Source organism: Onychomys torridus, chromosome 8, assembly GCF_903995425.1.
Source record: "Onychomys torridus chromosome 8, mOncTor1.1, whole genome shotgun sequence".
In the NCBI taxonomy this organism is placed as follows: Eukaryota; Metazoa; Chordata; class Mammalia; order Rodentia; family Cricetidae; genus Onychomys; species Onychomys torridus.
In genome coordinates this window covers 18,455,274-18,474,243 of record NC_050450.1, presented here as the reverse complement: position 1 = coordinate 18,474,243, position 18,970 = coordinate 18,455,274, and the positions used below count along the sequence as shown (strand labels likewise).

General features: G+C 45.4%; 1 protein-coding gene across 2 annotated transcripts; it reads right to left on the bottom strand.

The window, feature by feature from the left end:
* Positions 1–13,441: 13,441 nt before the first annotated feature.
* On the bottom strand, positions 13,442–18,181 carry Ptx4 (pentraxin 4). 2 transcript variants are annotated; one of them, XM_036194467.1, is made up of 3 exons: positions 17,938–18,181; positions 15,385–16,039; positions 13,442–14,171 (listed from the first exon to the last, which is right to left on the bottom strand). In XM_036194467.1, exons 1-3 carry the CDS (start codon positions 18,124–18,126, stop codon positions 13,531–13,533), a joined length of 1,485 nt encoding a protein of 494 aa, XP_036050360.1. In that variant the 5' UTR covers positions 18,127–18,181; the 3' UTR covers positions 13,442–13,530. The 2 variants fall into 2 exon arrangements, with proteins under 2 accessions (XP_036050360.1, XP_036050361.1); XM_036194468.1 differs by having other exon boundaries at positions 15,385–15,949.
* Between the last annotated feature and the right edge of the window lie 789 nt (positions 18,182–18,970).

The following is an 18,970-nucleotide window of genomic DNA, read 5'->3' as shown; positions in this document are numbered from 1 at the left end:
AAATTCTGAGGCCTCCAGCATATTTTCTATTAATAACTGATCAATCTCATCATTACCTTGTGCTAGACCATATGGGAACTGATGTGTGTTGTATATATAGGATGATCCTTACTTCTGATAATTTCCTGTAGTTGTATAAGTTGTGAAGTTAATTCTTTATCAGGAACAAATTCAGCAGTTTTGATATGTAAAACATCTCTTTCTGCATATTGAGAGGCAGTTAGTTTTTGTTTGTTTGTTTTGTTTGTTTTGTTTTGTTTTGTTTTTTCCGAGACAGGGTTTCTCTGTGTAGTTTTGGTGCCTGTCCTGGAACTCACTCTGTAGATCAGGCTAGCCTCAAACTCACAGACATCCACCTGCCTCTGCCTCTGCCTCCCAAATGCTGGGATTAAAGGCATGCACCACCACCACCACCACCCAGCTCTCATCCTTAGTTGGTTTTTTTTTATTTATTTTTCTATTATCAGCTTGATACAGTATAAATTCTTATCCTAGTAGTGAAATTTTTCATTGAGGCTTGCCCAGTAATTGAGTAAAGCCAAAACTTATTATAAGCCACAGTCATCCTAGGGTCCCCCTTGTTATATAGTTTTCCTGGTTCTGTGGGTTGCTGTCTGGTTGTTCTTTGCTTTATATCTAGAATCCACTTATGAGTGAGTACATACCATGTTTGTCATGAAATTCGCAGGCAAATGGATGGAACTAGAAAAAAATCATCCTGAGTAAGGTAACCCAAACCCAGAAGGACAAACATGGTATGTACTCACTCATAAGTGGATTCTAGATATAAAGCAAAGGACAATCAGACTGTAACCCACAGAACCATGGAGGCTATATGTAGAGCATGGTGGACCCTAGGATGACTGTAACTTATAATAAGATCTGGTTTTACTCAATTACTGAGCAACCCTCAATGAAACATTTCACTATTAAGGTAAGAATTTATACTGTATCAAGCTGATAATAGAAAAATTAATTAATTAATTAATTAATCTAAAAAAATAAAAAAAGAAAAATTTGAACTATTAAAAACAAACAAACAGACAAACATATTTTGCTACAGCAAGAAGGGGAAATTAGAGCCTCATCATTCCTCTCCACATTCTATTCTTTCCCTTGTATTATATATTTAAAATTTCTTATCAGTGGATTCTGCTGGAATATCCACTACAGATAGGCACTGGAGGGCTCCTGTTGCAAATCACCCTCTGGAGCAATGGAAGGACCTTTCTACTGACACTTGGAGGGGACCCAATCTGGTGTTGGTGTGGGCCTGGGGTTCTGCTTATGTCTTTCCTCAGGACAATAAAATTCCTCATTGGGTTTCTGAGTGCTGAGGGTGCCCTGTGGCTGCAGCTGAAGCCCAACATAACAGAGACCTATTGGGCCTTTGTGAAAAACTCTCCCCTTCCAATGCCAATGGGGATTGAAAGCCCAATATGGCCAGCTTTGGCAAGCATAAAGTAAGCCTAGGAACTGCAGCCATGCGGTTGGATTCTCCAGAAGGTAATGTATGGTAACTGCTTTTTCAAGTATGTTTGAGAACGTGTCACCCAGACACCTAGGAGATTAAGGATAACACTGAAGATCACTGACCTCCATTTATTAACAATAGCATGACAGCTAAGCATTTTTATTCTCACAACCCTATTTAAGCTGGAATAGTACCTACTTCCCAGGAGTGGCTCTGTGCAACATTTTTTTGCCTCCTGGAATACATTTAGCCCCCTTTGAAGATACCTTAAAATTTGTGAGTCTGAATGTAGTCATTATGAGACCATTGGTTCTGTTCCTTGTGAGATGCCTGTTTTTTTCTTTATGGTTCTTAGTTGCTCTCTTGCAGAGCTGCCAGCTTGGGTCGTGCTGGGATCAAGAATAATGGGTCTTGGTGGTTCGTGTTCCTGAAGTTGTGTCCATGCCAATGGATACCCACATGCTCCAGAAGAAAATTTGACATCGCTGCTGCCATTGTTGCTGTTATAACAGTGACGACCACTTCTACTACTGTTTCGGGGATTGCCATTTCATAATTGGTTACTACAGCTAGCACAGTGGAGACCCTGGCAGCAAAAGTAGCTTCCATAGTTAATTAATCTTTCATTCTATTGGGCATGACAAATTTAAATCAATAGTTATATACATTTCAATTGGCTTTGAAAGCTATAAATTTACAAACTCAAGTTCCATTTGTTCTCAGGATACCATCTTACAAGGTCTCCAATTTGTAGTAAGACTTGTTAAGGAAGGGAATGGCTCAGCTGCCTTTAGCCTACCAGCTATGGGTGGGTTAAGACTTCTGTTGGTCTTTTCTGTGTCAAACACCCAGATTGCAAGCCCAGCACCACTTAGAGATCTTTGGCAACAGTTAACTCTGCAGCTCTCACACAATTGAGCCTATAAGATAATGACTATTCAGAGATGGGTAATGCCTGGGGGGCGCTCACCAACCTAAGACAGAACACCTGTGTGGCCTGGACAGGTGTCTCCATGACAGATAAAGTGACCTTCTGACATCCCATGCAACCTAAGTCAGAACTCATTTTTTAGTAAAAGGCGCGGGGGTAGGGGGGGGGGGTGGGGGGTGGGGGGGACCTGTAGGGCCCTGGCCCCTGTTTTGGGTAACTGTTGTCTTGCTTGCTGACCTTGACCTTGATATCCTCCCTATGCTAATTCCCTGCAAGATTCCACCCTCCTGAATGCTTAAGGGAAGCTCCTTGTCTGTGTATCCAGCATATTGGGCATTAACTGCAAGATTGTAAAACATCAGGGTTTGGGGATTTAGCTCAATGGTAGAGCACTTGCCTAGCAAGTGCAAGGCCCAGGGTTGGATCCTCAGCTAAACAAACAAACAAACAAACAAACAAACAAACAAAAAACCCAACACATCAGAAGCGAACTTCTGCCATCTGGGGTTCCTCCATTGTGCTGTAAGCCTGTATTTAAGACCTCCTCCCTCCTTCAATAAATGGCTTTTGGCCAGGCATTGGTGGCTCATGCCTTTAATCCCAGTACTCGGGAGGCAGAGGCAGGTGGATCTCTGTGAGTTCAAGGCCAGCCTGGTCTCCAAAGCGAGTTCCAGGAAAGGTGCAAAGCTACACAGAGAAACCCTATCTTGAAAAAACAACAACAACAAAAATGGCATTCAACATTCAAAAAAAGAAGAGGGGGTGAAGAACATGATGGGGAAACCCACAGAGACAGCTGACTGGTGCTAGTTGGAGCTCACTGACTCTAGACTGACAGCTCAGGAACCTACATGGGACCGAACTAGACCCGCTGAATGTGGGTGACAGCTATGTGGCTCGATTTGTTTGTGGGGTCCCTGGCAGCAGGACCAGGACTTATCCCAGGTGCATGAACTGGCTTTTTGGAACCCATTCCCTGTGGTGGGATACCTTGCTCAGCCTTGATACAATGGAGAGGGGCTAGGCTCGCCTTCAACTTGGTATGCCAGACTTTGTTGACTACCATGGGAGGCCTTACCCACTCTGAGGAGTGGATGGGGGTAGAGTGGGAGGGAGGTGAGGAGGCGGGAGAAAGGGAGGGAGGGGGAACTGGGGTTGGTATGTAAAATGGAAAAAATTTTAATAAATAAACATATTTAATAAAAACCATTTCATGCTGTATTGGTGAAATTATTAAGGCCACTCCACGTAGTTAAAAGGGAGGTTTATTTTGTGGGGTAACTTACAAATGAAGGGATAGGTTGCAGGGTCTGGCAAAGGTATAGCGCAGTCCGGCGGTGTTCTCTGGAGAACTCTGCTCGGTCTACCTCCAGCGTCCAGCGTCCCCGAACCAAGAGAGCGACCTCCTCCTGATCCTTGGTCTTTGGCTCCCTCCTCTGCCCCGCCTTGTGGGTGTGATCATTACTGAAGCCTCAATGGGGGTTGGAACTTCCAGGCCAATGCTGGGTTGGCTATCCACTACATCGCTGTCATTATTTTTCTCTGCTGAGTAGTACTCCATTGTGTATATTACCACATTTTCTTAATCAGTTCTTCAGTTGACAGGCGTCTAGGTTGTTTCCAGGTTCTGGCTATTACAAATAGTGCTGCTATGAACATAGTTGAGCATGTATCTTTGTGGTATGATTGAGCACTCCTTGGGTATATGCCCAAGAGTGGTATGGCTGGGTCTTGAGGTAGTTCGATCCCCAATTTTCTGAGTAACCGCCATACTGATTTCCACAGTGGTTGTACAAGTTTGCACTCCCACCAACAGTGGAGGAGTGTTCCCTTTGCTCCACATCCTCTCCAACATTGACTGTCATTAGTGTTTTTTATCATAGCCATTCTGATAGGTGTAAGGTGGTATCTCAGAGTCATTTTGATTTGAATTTCTCTGATAATTAAGGATGTTGCATAGCTTGGGGATTTAGCTCAGTGGTAGAGCACTTGCCTAGCAAGCGCAAGGCTCTGGGTTCGATCCTCAGCTCAAAAATAGGATGTTGCACATTTCTTTAAATGTCTTTTAGCCATTTGTGATTCTTGTTTTGTGAATTCTCTGTTTAGTTCTTTAGCACATTTTTTAATTGGATTGTTCAGTATTTTTATGTCTAGTTTCTTGAGTTCTTTATATACTTTGGAGATCAGTCCTCTGTCAGATGTGGGGTTGGTGAAGATCTTTTCCCATTCTACAGGCTGTCTTTTTGTCTTATTTACTGTGTTTTTTGCCCTACAAAATCTTCTAAGTTTCAAGAGGTCCCATTTATTAATTGTTGTGCTCAGTGTCTGTACTGCTGGTGTTATATTTAGGAAGTGATCTCCTATGCCAATGTGTTCAAGAGTACATCCTACTTTCTCTTCTATCAAGTTCAGTGTAACTGGGTTTATGTTGAGATCTTTGATCCACCACTTGGACTTGAGTTTTGTGCATGATGATAGATATGGATCTATTTGTAATCTTTTACATCTTGACATCCAGTTATGCCAGCACCATTTGTTGAAGATACTTTCTTTTTTCCATTGTATAGTTTTGGCTTCTTTGTCAAAAATCAGGTGTTCATGTGTGCATGGATTAATGTCAGGATCTTCAATTCAATTCCATTGGTCTGTATGTTGGTTTTTATACCAGTACCAGGTTGTTTTTATTACTATAGCTCTATAGTAGAGCTTGAGGTCAGGGATGGTGATGCCTCCAGAGGTTGCTTTACTATACAGGATTCTTTTAGCTTTCCTGGGTCTTTTGTTTTTCCACTGGTATTTTCTTTTCTACCAGAGCCGATTCTCTCTCAGCTTCAGCTGACAATTCTCTTGGACTGTTGAAGTCTTTGTCCTCTTCTAGGGTACTGAACAAATTTACTAGTCCATCTTCAGTTATCCCAATAATGGGCTGTAAATTGGAAATGTCTCCTAACAATCTTTGAAAATCATTAAGAGTCTGCAATTGATCTCTCCCTATTTGTACCTTTTGGGGTCTAATTTTTTTGCAGACCTATTTTATATCCCAAGTAATTAACAGAATCTCCTCTTTGTATTTTTTCAGGAGCAATTTGTCATTCCCAGAGAGGCAAAACTTTCTTTACTTCTTCAAACATGTTTTCTAAAGTATCTAACTTTGAATCAGCTAATAAGATATCCATATAATGGTAGATTATAGATTGTGGAAATTGTACACTGCTGTGGGATGTTCTGTATGTTAAATGTGTTGCTCTGATTGGTTAATAAATAAAACACTGATTGGCCAGTAGCCAGGGAGGAAGTATAGGCGGGACAAGCAGAGAAGAGAATTCTGGGAAGTGAAAGGCTGAGGCAGAGAGACACTGCCAGCCGCCACCATGACAAGCAACATGTAAAGATACCGGTAAGCCACAAGCCATGTGGCAACTTATAGATTTATAGAAATGGGTTAATTTAAGATATAAGAACTAGATAACAAGAAGCCTGCTGCGGCCATACAGTTTGTAAGCAATATAAGTCTCTGTGTGTTTACTTGGTTGGGTTTGAGCAACTGCAGGACTGGTGGGTGAGAGAGATTTGTCCTGACTGTGGGCCAGGCAGGACTGGAGAAAACTCTACCTACAGTATATGAATTAGTTCCAACGGTTTTTGCACAAATTATTGACACCGGGTAGGGCTGTTCCTTGTGTGAGAACCTTCCATTGATATCTCTTAACTGGTTGAGAATTATTATAAGTAGGTACTGTGAAGGCAAATTTTTCTCTATCCTTTCCTTGTAGCGGTATGGTAAAAACCCAGTCTTTTAAGTCAATAACTATAATAGGCCATTCTTTAGGTAAAGGTATCCCATTCTGTTGGGAGCCATAGGCTGAATTACTTTATTAATTAGATCTGTCAGCATTCTCCATCTTCCGGATTTCTTCTTAATAACAAATACAGGAGAATTCCAAGGGCTGGTTGATACTTCAATATATTGAGCATTTTGCTGGTCCTGAACCAGCTGGTCTAAGGACTGTAGTTCCTTTGATGTCATAGGCCACTGCCCAACCCAGACAGATTTGTCGGCCATTTTAAGGTTAGGGCTGTTGGAACCTTTGAGAGTTCAACAGCTGATGTGCCCTGAATGGTTGGTTGCCCCGGCCAGCGGGGTGTCAACGGGGCCACCAATCCTGTGGGAGAGAATGGAAGGACAGGGCGACACAAAGAGACAGCAGCAAGACAGTATTCTGATCAAGCCGCCAATCTTTATTGTTCTCCACATGGCTTATATAGCATAAGGGGGGAAGGGGCAGGAAGGAGGGAAAGGGAAAAGGGGCGTGTAGAACATGGAAGGGGTGCAAGACGTGTGAGGCAGATAGTGCACCTGCAAGATATCGGCTAAGGTCACTGGTCAGGGGCAGTATATTCTGTTGCTAGGCTGCCTGACCCTGGAATGGTGAATGTTTTTGTTTGTTTGGGGTTTTGTTTTGTTTTGTTGTTTTTCAAGACAGGGTTTCTCTGTGTAACAGTCCTGGCTGTCCTGGAACTCTCTTTGTAGATCAGACCGGCCTCGAACTCAAAGACATCTGCCTGCCTCTGCCTCCCAAGTGCTGGGATTAAAGGTGTATGCACCCGGTGATGTTTCTTATAGTGTCTTCTAATATTATTACCAGAAACATGAATTGGTTTATAGTCTGCTTCTGAGATGGGAGGAATATTAATCTGGGTATTCCATTGCTGTAACAGATCATGGCCCCACAGATTCACTGCTAAATCAGCCACACAATACCCTCAGCCTTCCTCTCTGTCCTTCTGGCCCTATGCATTCAACCCATCTTGTGCTTTGTTTTACCTGAAATAGGGTTCCAGTCCCTAGGAACTGAACATCTACCCTCTGAAGAGACAGTTCAGATGCCATGATTCTGGTGCAATTATAATCACATCCACTTCTGTGCCCAGCAAGCCTTCAATTATGTTATTTATTTTGTCTTTGTTCATTTATGGAAGTCTATGAAATATTCATTTTATGATTTTTCTTGGATATTTTTTTTTGTTTTGTTTTTCAAGACAGAGTTTCTCTGTGTAGCTTTGCGCCTTTTCCTGGAACTCACTTGGTAGCCCAGGCTGGCCTTGAACTCACAGAGATCTGCCTGGCTCTGCCTCCCAAGTGCTGAGATTAAAGGCGTGTGCCACCACCGCCTGGCTCTTTGGAATTTTTGATTCATCTTTCAAAGCTATTCTATCATCCAGTGCAGTATGTTTTTTTATGTTAGGCATTGAATCATCTTACAGTTCTGGGAAGGAGTTTCCTCCACAGTGAGGAATGACTAGGCTTGGGAGCCTGCAAAAGGCCCCTCAAGGTGTTTCCCTGTAGTAAAGGATTACCTTGTATGTCTCTTGTTGGTCTGCATTTATTGGTCCAGTGTTGGCCTTTGCCACATCTTCTGCATAATCCAGAAGGTTTTGGGGCCTTCCGTTTGTGTCATTCCTAGAAGACACATTGTTTCTAGGAGCACCCTGTGTACCATTTCTTCTCCTTCTCCTTCTCCTTCTCCTTCTCCTTCTCCTTCTCCTTCTCCTTCTTATTCTTCTTCTTCTTCTTCTTCTCCTTCTTCTTCTTCTTCTTCTATTTATTTATTTATTTTTGAGCTGAGGATCAAACCCAGGGCCTTGCGCTTGCTAGGCAAGCGCTCTACCACTGAGCTAAATCCCCAGCCCCATTTCTTCTTATATGGCCTGGTTTACCACAATTACAACATTTGACACTTTGATGTCTCTTTATGCCTTTGGATATATCACCTCCTCTATCCAAGCCTCATCACTATAGTTAAGAGACTCAACACTGAGTGTGTGTTTTCGATCCATTCTTCTATGGGTGCTGATCTGAACTTTAAAGGCATAATTATCTTTCTGCATTCTAAATTAGCATTTACAAAAGCCAAATTTCGAATTATTACTTGTCTAAGTTCTTGATTTGATTCCGATATGTTTACAGCTCTGGTCAATCTTTGTAAAAAGTCAGTAAAAGCTTCTTTGGGGCCTTGTATAACTTTAAATGGCTTAGCCCTCTTTCCTGATTCTTTAATCTTTTCCCAAGCATTTAAGGCTGCAGTATGGCATAGGGATAAGATGTGTTCATCAAATGTAGCTTGACTATCCACATCAGCACATTGGCCCTCAAAAGGATTTGATCTTGGGAAATCTGAAACCCTTAACCTCACTTTGCTGTTCAAGGGCCTCAGCTTCTTCTCTCCACCCACTGTACCATTCTAACTGAAGACCATATTCCAATACTGCTGTAACTAAATCTTTCCAGTCCTTTGGAGTAATTCTGTTCTGCGTGGACCACGTATTCAACGTTCACCTCACATCATATGAATGCATGCCATAGGAAACTATTGCTTCCTTAAATCTCCTTAAATCTAACATTCCTGTAGGATACCATTTAACTTCTGTATTGCTTTGGGGATACCTGTCTTCTGGTGGTCTTTGTTGAATCACATATGGATAAGTCAAGGTTGTTTTTTTAATAACCTTGGGCTCCTGCTCTCTCATTCCACAAGGTAATGGAGAGATTGGTTCTTCTTTGAATTCTTCTGTGTCTGAACGCTTTTATTATCAGTTTTAATAAATTTATCAGTAGTGGCCTTTCCCAGGGTTTGTATATGTTTATTCAGCTGTTCTAAAGCTCACATATTATCAGTCAGTTTTTACTCTCTTCATCTGTAAATATTTCTGAAGCCTTTATCTTGTCAGATTGTATTATTCTCCTTAGTAACTATTTGTAAGGCTTGAATCTTTTGAACAGTAGGGCTTTTTTTTCCCTAAGTTTTGCATATTATCAGTCTATTTCTCATATCTGGCACAGATATCAAACAATTTTTTAAGGATAAGATATGAATTTCCAGACTGATAATGATTATGACCGAAACTGTATCGATTCCAGCTAAGTTTTTTGTTTTTGTTTTTGTTTTTTTTTTTTAATCTAGCATCCCGTCCATAGTAGCAGTGAACAGGGTCCTAATTCCCTGCATTGTGATATTCCCAATCATTGACCTGGAAAGGTTTTTAAGACTGTCCTTTCCCTTTATTCTTTTACCTTTAAAAAAAAATTAATTTAATAGCCTAGTTTACCGTTTAAAAGTTGTCAAGTGACCACAGTTGCGATCCTTGGAGAATTGTTGTAGATGTAGTGACAATGTTTGACCAGGAGGCGCGGCAGCAAGGTAGCTCAGGCTCTGCACGCCTGAACCACCCCAGACTCTACTCCAGCACTTGTCCCCAGTGAGCAAGGTTGGTTTGAGAGAGCAGCTGTACGCTGCACTTAGTTCATGCTTGCGCTTGCCTGCGCAGGGCTTGGAAAGATAGCGGCGCATAGCGCAAATGCGCACAGCACCGGGAACCTGCCTTAGCGCATGTGCGCGCCGAGCAGGATGGATTTGGGAGGGTAGCTGGTGGCTGCAAGCGCCTAGACCTCTGAGCAGGGGCGGGACGTGCGTGCCTGTGCCCGGGGAGCTCCTGGACCCGGGGCGTTTTCAGCTCAGTTCCCGGAGAGCGCCTGGGCGGAAGCAGGTAAGCGCCGGGTTGGGCTGGGCCGGCAGTTCAGTGCACCGAGGTTTAGCCGCTCAGGTAGTTTCCTCTGGCTCACACGGCAGGCAGCTAGTACGGAGCGACCTCCTTAGCGAACCGTCAACAGCCAATAAAGCACTCAGTGGCCTGAGCCGAGTTGGAAGGGAGGAAACTGTGGGGCGGGGAGCAGACTCTGCAGCTCTAGGTTCTGGGACAGGAGGGGCGGGAATTAAAAAAAAAAAAAAAAAAAAAGACGGTAGTGTGAGAAGTGTGCCACAGCAGCCGTGGAGGCTGAGGGCGGAGGCCACTTGTTAAAATCAATCCATGTGAGTCTGTTCAATGGGTAATTGGGATTTATTAAGATATAAATTGGACCGAGTAAACAGCTGAAGTCTTCCTCTGCTCTGCCTCCAGCGATTGCACCTGGCCCACCAGTGTCCCATCATGCCCAGAAGAGAGCGTGACCCCGCCCTCTTTCCTTTTAAGAGGTTTTATGCACTGGCAAGAAGCACTGCCTCTCTCCGGCTGCATAGCCAAAGGTCTTGGGCGAAGCAAATACCACTACACGAGGGTTCTAGAGGGATGGCTCAGTGGTCAAGAGAATCTTTTAGAGGGCTGGAGTTCTCTTCTCAGCACCTGCAAGAGTTAGCTCATAAACAATTTTAACTCCAGCCCCACCCCAAAGGAGCTCTGATCTCTGTGGGCACATACAGCATGCACGCACATAGATCCACATAGATAGACATATATACATGATTCAAAATAAAATAAATCTTTTCTTTTTAAGAGGGGGAAGAGGGTGCATTCTGAGGACCAGACCTGTCCCCAGTCTCAGTGGGCTTCTCTTGTGTCCCTCTGTCTATTTTTCCTGGTTATACCAATGGACTCTGATTTTAAGATCTTGATTTGGGTCTTCTCTGGGGGTTCTCCAGTGTCATAAAGGTAATTTTTCAAAAACACACCAAACCTGAAAGTAAAAATGCCTGTTTTAATTGTCAAAGCATTTTTTAAAAAGATGTATTTTTATTTTAGGTGTGTGAGTGCCTGCATGCATATATATGCATCTCGTGTGTGCTGGTGTCCACAGAGGTCATAGAAAGGCATTGGAACCCTTGGAACTGGAGTTACAGATGATTGTGTGCTGCCATGATGTTGTGGGAATTTGATCTGCCTAGCCAATGGAATTGGGGTAACTAGCCCTGTGGTGCCTGGTCTTCTCTAAGTTTGTGACGAGATAAGAACTGAGGAGGAGAGTCGTGCGCGCTCTGTGGGACACAGAAGGTCTGCTGACGCCATGTTTCGGTGACCTGGAGCTTTCCCTGGCAGACGAAGAGGCAGCGGCCCCACCTCACTCTGTATTCGTGAGCATGTTATTCCCATTTAATCCCTTAATAAACTATTGACCAGACTTCCGTGGGATTTCACTTTACCATGATAGCTGGGAACTGAACCCAGATCTCTTGCAAGAGCAGCAAGTGCTCTTAACTACTGAGCCTTCTCTCCGCCCTGCTGGGTTTTGGTTTGGTTTTGTTGTTGATTTATAATGGCTCCAATTTGGAATCTGAAGAGAAGGTTGTCAAAACAGACAACACCGAGGTTTGCCAAGTATGTTGATAAGGGGAAACCATCACATGTGGCTGATGGGGATATATCCTGGGCAGCAACTTTGGAAAACAGTTTGGAAGTTTCTTGTGGAAGCTAGATGTGAACTTACCATATGGTCCATCTGATCCTGAGTATTTGCATAGGGTAAATAAAAACATATCTACTTAATGACATAAGTAAGAATGATCATAGCAGCTTTATTTACATTATAATCAAAATGTCCACCAGCTGATAAACAGATAAACAACTTGTGGGATATCATTCAGCCACAAAAAGGAATGAGGCCCGGACACATGCCACCACATGGATGAACACGGAAAATGCTGTGCTGAGCGATAAGAACTGCACATATATCTATCTGGACTGTTCAGGACAGGCAACCCCACAGGTAGAAAGCAGACCAGGGTTGCCAGGGACACAATGTTGGGGGAGGTTGTCAACTGAATGATCTCAAACTAGATTGTTGTGTGCCTGTAATCCCAGCACTAGGGAGGCAGAGGCAGGCAGGTCTTTGAGTTCGAGGCAGCCTGGTCTACAAAGTGAGATAGCTAGGGCTATTACACAGAGAAACCTTGTCTCAAAAAACAAACTAACAAAAAAATAAAAGTAGATTGTGATGGTTGCACAACTCAGCACTTCTATTAAAACCTTTAAAAATGTTTTAAAAGGGCATCTATTAGCCGGACACTGGTGGTGCAAACCTTTAATCCCAGCACTCAGGAGGCAGAGGCAGGTAGATCTCTGTGAATTCAAGACCAGCCTGGTCTTCAAAGCGGGATCCAGGGCAGCCAGGATTGTTATATAGAGAAACCCTGTCTTAAAAAATAAAAAACAAACAACCAAAAGGTACATATTATTATATGGAAATTATGCCTTGGAAACTATGTTTTAAAGCATTACTAGTGTGTCTTTAATGGTAGTTCTGGAAACTTCAACAGCTACCACAGGGAAACAGAACAAGAACAACCAACTGACCTACAGGGAATGCCCAGGGCGCCTGGGAAAGGGGCAGAGAGAATAGAATGCTAAGGCTTTTTCAGGAGAGGCAGGTTGGGACATCCATGTCTGCAGGAAAGCTTTGGTGAGTCTCTGAGGACTTCCTGTGCAGTTTCAAGAAGGTCCCCAGGAACTGGCCTCTCATCCCTCTGACAGCTTTTCCTGTATACAAAGGTGAGTTAGAAGGAAGGCCCCAAAGCCCAGTGTTCTGTCCTCCAGTCCAGCTGGGGTGGCAGTACAGCATTCTACAAATGAACTGACAATGACCTTGAAAGTGCAGTCTGTAAAAATGTCACCGTAAAAGGCTGGAGGATCATGAATTCAAGCTAATCTGGGCCATATAGTGAGAAGCTGTCAAAAGAAAAGGAAGGAAGAGAAGAAGGAAGGGAGGGAGGGAGGGAAGGAAGGAAGGAAGGGAAGGAGGAAGGAAGGAAGGGAGGGAGGGAGGGAAGGAAGGAAGGAAGGGAAGGAGGAAGGAAGGAAGGGAGGGAGGGAGGGAAGGAGGAAGGAAGGAAGGAAGGAAGGAAGGGAAGGAGGGAGGAAGGAAGGAAGGAAGGGAAGGAAGGAAGGAAGGAAGGGAAAGGAAGGAAGGAAGGAAGAGAGGGAGTGAGGGAGGGAGGAAGGGAGGGAGGGGGATTGGTGACTCATCTGGCACTCTGGCAGCAGTCTGCTATGAGTTTGAGGCCAGCCTGGGATGCAGAGTAAGTTCTAGGCCAATAAAGACCACAGAGTGAGACGCTGTCTCGGAAAACAACAGACAAAACTCAAAAACCACAACCAGAAGAATTCCACAATAGTAAGTTGCAGTCTGGGGTCCCCTCTTTCTCCATTACACATTTCCCATCTACTCCCAACCTCCATACAGGGGGTGCCTACCTCAGAGCACAGGTGCACAGCCCTGCAGTGATGGCAGGGGAGTGGTTTGGAATGTGCTGGCCTCTTCTTGCTGGCCTTGACTGTGATTCAGCCCGTGTGTGGCAGCCTATGGACACTGCTCCAGGCAGGTACATTTGGCCCTCTGCACGAATCCACCCACCGATGTGGCATTGGTCAGCGTCAGAATAGCACCTGCTGGGAACTCTTGCCCAGTGGCAAGGTTTGCAACCTCTCTAGGGACCAGTGCCCGGTCCCAGATGGCCAAGCCAGATATGCTCCCTACAAAGGCCTCAGAGCTGTCAAACTCACCCCCCACAGTGTCTTGTTCCTGGCCCAACACAAGGGACCCTCCAGGAGGGATCTCATAGCCCTCTCTGAAGTGGGAGCCAGTAGCGACTATCCTTCGGTCTATGTGGAGCCAGTACTTGCCCTCCATGGATGTCCAGATGATACAAATGTGGTGCCACTGACCATCCAGGAGTGGTTGCAGGGACAGTTCCCTGAAGACCGGGTCACCAATCACAAAGTGGATGGAGCCGGGGACCAGGGAATCTCGGCCATGCAGTACTAGCTTGTTGTCATTGTCGTTGGTGGCATAGGAAAGGAGGGTGCCCAGGTGGCTGGAGGCCGTACGAACCCAACTGCAGAAGGACAGAGCTCGTAGAGGCATGAGGAAGCCAGGGCTCAGAAAGATCACATTTTCAGTGGAGGCGTTGGGAAAAGTTAGCACTGGGCCTGAGCTGCAAACTGGAAACAAGGGAAGAGTGTCATCTAGAGCAAAAGGCAGTTGTTCAGAAGCATCCTGTTGCGGGCCTGCTCCTTGCTCTCACCTGCATCACCCAGGGGCTTTGGAGGGCTTGTCTCACACACTCTCCTCTGTCCTCACAATCTGAACACTACTGCTCCACAGGTAAGGACCGAGGGTTAACTTCTCAGGGAGTGGATGGATCCCCTCTGTGTGACTCAGCTGTCTGTCTATGAAGCCCCTCACAAGCAAGGGCTCTGTGAGCTCCCTGTGGCTGCTGTAAATCTCCTAGAAGAGGACTTAAGCCAGCCCTCTCTTGGAGGTCAGAAACCTGAGCCTGGTCTCACGGGGTTCAAGACACAGCTTCCTCCGGAGGCTCAGAGGAACTTCCTCCTGTTTGGAACTGGTAGGAACCCTGCAGGCCTTGGTTCCTGGCTATGCCCAGTTCCACAGTACATCCTCCTAAGCTCTGCCTCTGTCCTCAAGTGTCCTCCAACTCCGACTCTCCTGCCTTTCTCTCTAGCCTCTGGTGACTCCTATCAGCCAGATAATCTAGGATGATTCTGTAGGAAATGAATCATTATGGTCCGTTTTCAGTGTGAGGTGCCTTTAGAACGTACCTATGAATCACAAATGAGCTGGCAGCGCTAGGCCCTCTCTTTCATCTAGGTACTGCTTGCCTGGGCACTTTTTAGTCTATCTTAAATTGAGAAGTCTTCTGTGTGACTGAGCCCAGTCTCAGGAAAGAGGAGGGCATCGCAAGCCCAGCAGGATTGGGGTGGGAACTATCCATCTGAGACAAGTAGAAAAGATTGTCCTCCCTGAAGAATTCCATCAGTGAGAATCCAGGAAATGTGGTCAGGAAAACAAAAGTCACCAGCCAGTTCTGTCCTTTGGGCTCCTGCACAACCACAAACTAAACTATTTCATTTTGGCTACTCTGAGACCCTGGTGTTCTTATAATGAAGCAAGAGAGTCATTGTTTCACACACTTTTTCCTCTTGAGGCTCCTGATTCAATCGCTTCAAAAGAGGCCTTTCAGCCATGTGACTTGACCTGCTGAGGATCTATCTGCAAGCCATAAGGTTGGTGTTGGTTATATGGCCCTTGTGGGGGGAACTTTTTGGGGTGACTGGGGGGAATGACATTATAACCTCAGGCATTGCTAGGGAAACCTGGAATTGGATAGGGAGGTGACAGGCTTGCCTCACTTACTTCTTTCTAGTCCTTGGTGGGTCCTTGGTAGGGCTGCTTGATGGCTGCTTGGGGCTGGGAACTTCTGTGTCTTCTGGACATGGTCAGTGAAGTCTTGAGGGGAACTCCTGTGTTGGAGTGAAAGCCTGGATGTCTGGCTGTTTCTCCACAGTTGCGAGGAGCCTGGGCCTCTCTGAGCAAGCTGAGTCAGGGTGGGGGCTGTAGTCAGCCCCAGAGCCTCAGGACCAGGGGAGGCCCTCTGCATCTGTCCCTCAAGAGCAGCAAGCCTGGCATCCTGGCTGTGGACTTGCTGTGTTAGGCTTGCCAATGCATCCTGCAGGGCCCGAATGCTCAGGGCCAGGCTTGCAGTAGCCTCCCTCTGTGCCTTTTCCTCCTTTTCCTCCTCCACCCACTGCCTGCTCTTGGTGCTCAGGGAGAGGTTCAAGGCTTGAAGCTTGTCATCCACCTTCTGGCTCCTGCGCTGGCTCTTCCTAAACCAAGTTTTTAGGTGGGCCACATCCTCTTGTATGGCGGCTTGAGACTGGTTCAACGCTAGAGCTACGGCCTGGCTCTCTTCCACCAGACTCTGGAAGCGGGCAGCCACATTGTAGTGCACATTGTAGTTGTTGGCAATGTCCTGAAGGTGTATTAGGGTCACCTGTTGGAATCTCTGAAACTGTAAAGAGAACACAGCTATCATGGGCTGGGGTGATGCCATCCTAAGTACACTTCAGAAACCCCTATTCTGCATCAAGCCTGTGGGTGGCACTGTATATAGATTGACCAATTTGACCCCTGTCACATGCTAGGACATGTGGGGAGATTATCATGACTAGTCCCAAGGGGCCAGGTACAAAGTGGGTGACTGTCCTGAGGTGCCACAGCCGCTTGGTGTTAGAGGTGGGCTCCAGCTCATGGTCCTGGCTGTGGTCCTTCCCAGCTCTGACACTCTGGAAGACTACAGTCAGTCATCTTACCACCGTGGTCCTCAAGGCTACCCCTGTGATCAGAGGGGACTGAAGACGAACTGTTTGTATGAGTGCATTTAAAAATATTTTAAAGCCAGGTGGTGGTGGCACACGCCTTTAATCCCAGTACTTGGGAGGTAGAGGCAGGTGGATCTCTGTGAGTTTGAGGCCAGCCTGGTCTCCAAAGCGAGTTCCAGGAAAGGTGCAAAGCTACACAGAGAAACCCTGTCTTGAAAAAAACCAACAACATAATAAATAAATAAATAAATAAATAAATAAATAAAATATTTTAGTTCTAGGCCAGCCTCATGTACAGAGCAAGTTCCAGAACAGCCAGGGCTACACAGAGAAACTCTGTCTTGAAAAACAAAGACCACCCCCCAAAATTTTATATTTATTTGTTTTCTTTGATGTGTATGAGTGTTTTGCCTGCATGTATGTATGTGTACTTTGTGTGTATCCAATGACTTCGGAGGCCCCAGCATGATTGTGGGTAATTGTGAGCCATCATGTGGGTGCTGAGAATGAACCTGGGTCCTGAGCAAGTAGCTAGTGCTGTTAATTGCTGAGCTATCTCTCTAGCTCCAAGCGCTTCCTTCCTCCTTCCTTCCTTCCTTCTTCCTTCTTCCTTCCTTCCTTCCTTCCTTCTTCCTTCCTTCCTCCTTCCTTCTCCTTCCTCCCTCCCTCTCTCTCTCCCTCCTCCTTCCTTCCTTCCTTCCTTCCTTCCTTCCTTCATTCATTCATTCATTTATGTATTTATTTATTTATTTATTCATTCATGGTTTTTACGGTTCTGGGAACTGAATCTAGGATTTTGTTCATTCTAGGCAAAGCAGCACTCTGCCATTGAGCAACCTTAGCCTTAGCCTTTTCAGGTTTTTGTTTTGTTTTTCAAGACAGGGTTTCTCTGTGTAGCCCTGGCTCTCTTGGAACTTTCTTTGTAGACCAGACTGGCCTCTACAGAGATCTGCCTGCCTCTGCCTCCTGAATGCTGAGATTAAAGGCATGTGGCACCACACCCAACTCCTTTTCAGGCTTTTTGCTTGTTACTTTTGAAACAGAGTCTCACTCAGTAGCCCAAGCTGGCCTAGAACTTACTATGTCACTCAGGCTAGCCTCAAACTCACCGAAGATCTTACTCAGATCTTCTGAGCGCTAGGATTATGGGTAACTACTACACCTGGCTTTAGCGGGATCAGCACAGGAAGTGCTTGGGCTGGGATACTGTCTACAGACCCCGAGTGTGACCCTTGGGCAAGGGCATATGTTTTACTTTGAGGAAGACCAGTGCTCGCACAGCTCCCACACCTGTGGACACTGTCCTCTACTGTTGCTACCCAGGCCTCTCCGGCCATACTCTTTGGGCCTCCTAGAGACCACTTTAAGTCTCCTGCATCTTCTCACACACACTGTCTAGTTGGACTTTAGAGCTGAGCCTAGCAAATGCTTGCCTGGTTTCCAAAACCAGGTGAGACTATTGTCAGTTTCCAGCAAAGATAGCAAACCAATTGCTGTGTCCAGTGAACACAGATAGCAGCTCTCTCTGTAACATCCATTACCTGCTACTGGCTTTATACAACCAATTGCCCAAGCATGTTTCACCTACCTGCTCTTCTAGTCGACGAAGCCTCTCAAAAAATGGTTTTCTTTGCCTAGTTGGGTCAGCTTCCTGCAACAGAGTCTCACGTGCACATATGGACACAAAAATGAGGAGAAAAGACAGGGTCTTCTTCAAGCAGCCCATGCTGGGAGACACTGACACAGGAGCTGAGGTTGGTCCCTGAGTCTGTCTCATACAGCTCACCACTTGAATGGTTTTCCTCTTTCTGTCCTGGCTGAGTGTCAGGTTCTTCCTGCCATCTTAATGAAAGGCATCTGCCTTCAATCCAATGGGCTCTGAGAACCCAAGGTTCCCAGGGAAACAAGCTTCAAACAGGCACAAACAGTTTCCTTGGGAAGTTGTTCTGGTGGATGTGCCGGGGCAGACGGGAGCCGATAATGGCTCTAACAGGAGAGTTTCCACCAAGAAGTCAAAGCAGGACAGGGCTGAGTGTGACCAGGAAGCTTCAAGGCCAGGTCTGCTCTGGTGCCCAGCATCCCAGCACACAGCCAGGTCCTGTGAGTTCCCTTCTCATTCCCCTGGAAAAGAAATCCTTCTTGGTAATGTGACCGGGTTTCACTTTAACTTAGCTTTTTCTTCTAGAATGGGATAACTTAAAATTAGCTACTGTTTTCTTTCCAGGGAAAGGGTCTTGCTGTGTAGTTCATGCTGGTCTTGAACTCCTGAGTTAAGGTATCCACTGCAGCCTCAGCTAGGACTACAGGTAAGTGATCACACACACACACACATACACACACACACACACACACACACACACACACACACCACAAATTGCACATATTTTGAGTGAATGTGGTATTTTAATAAATGTATTATGTAATATTGAAATCAAGATCAAGTAAACATACCTGATTTTTTCCTGGCTTTTGGTTACAGGCTGTGCAGGGGGATTAATGATGCCCATGAGAAGATATAACCAAGTTCTGACCCCAGGGCCTGTGAATATAGCCTTATGGGGAAAAATGGCTAGGCATATCTTAAGATGGGGTTACCCTAGGATAGCCCTGCACTCAACAGC

Coding starts and splice junctions, on each gene's coding strand:
- Ptx4 (XM_036194467.1), bottom strand. CDS start 18,126: ATGAGACAGACTCAGGGACCAACCTCAGCTCCTGTGTCAGTGTCTCCC. Junction 16,040..17,937: donor TTCGTCGACTAGAAGAGCAG/GTAGGTGAAACA, acceptor TTCTCTTTACAG/TTTCAGAGATTCCAACAGGT. Junction 14,172..15,384: donor CCACCAAGGACTAGAAAGAA/GTAAGTGAGGCA, acceptor CCTTGTTTCCAG/TTTGCAGCTCAGGCCCAGTG.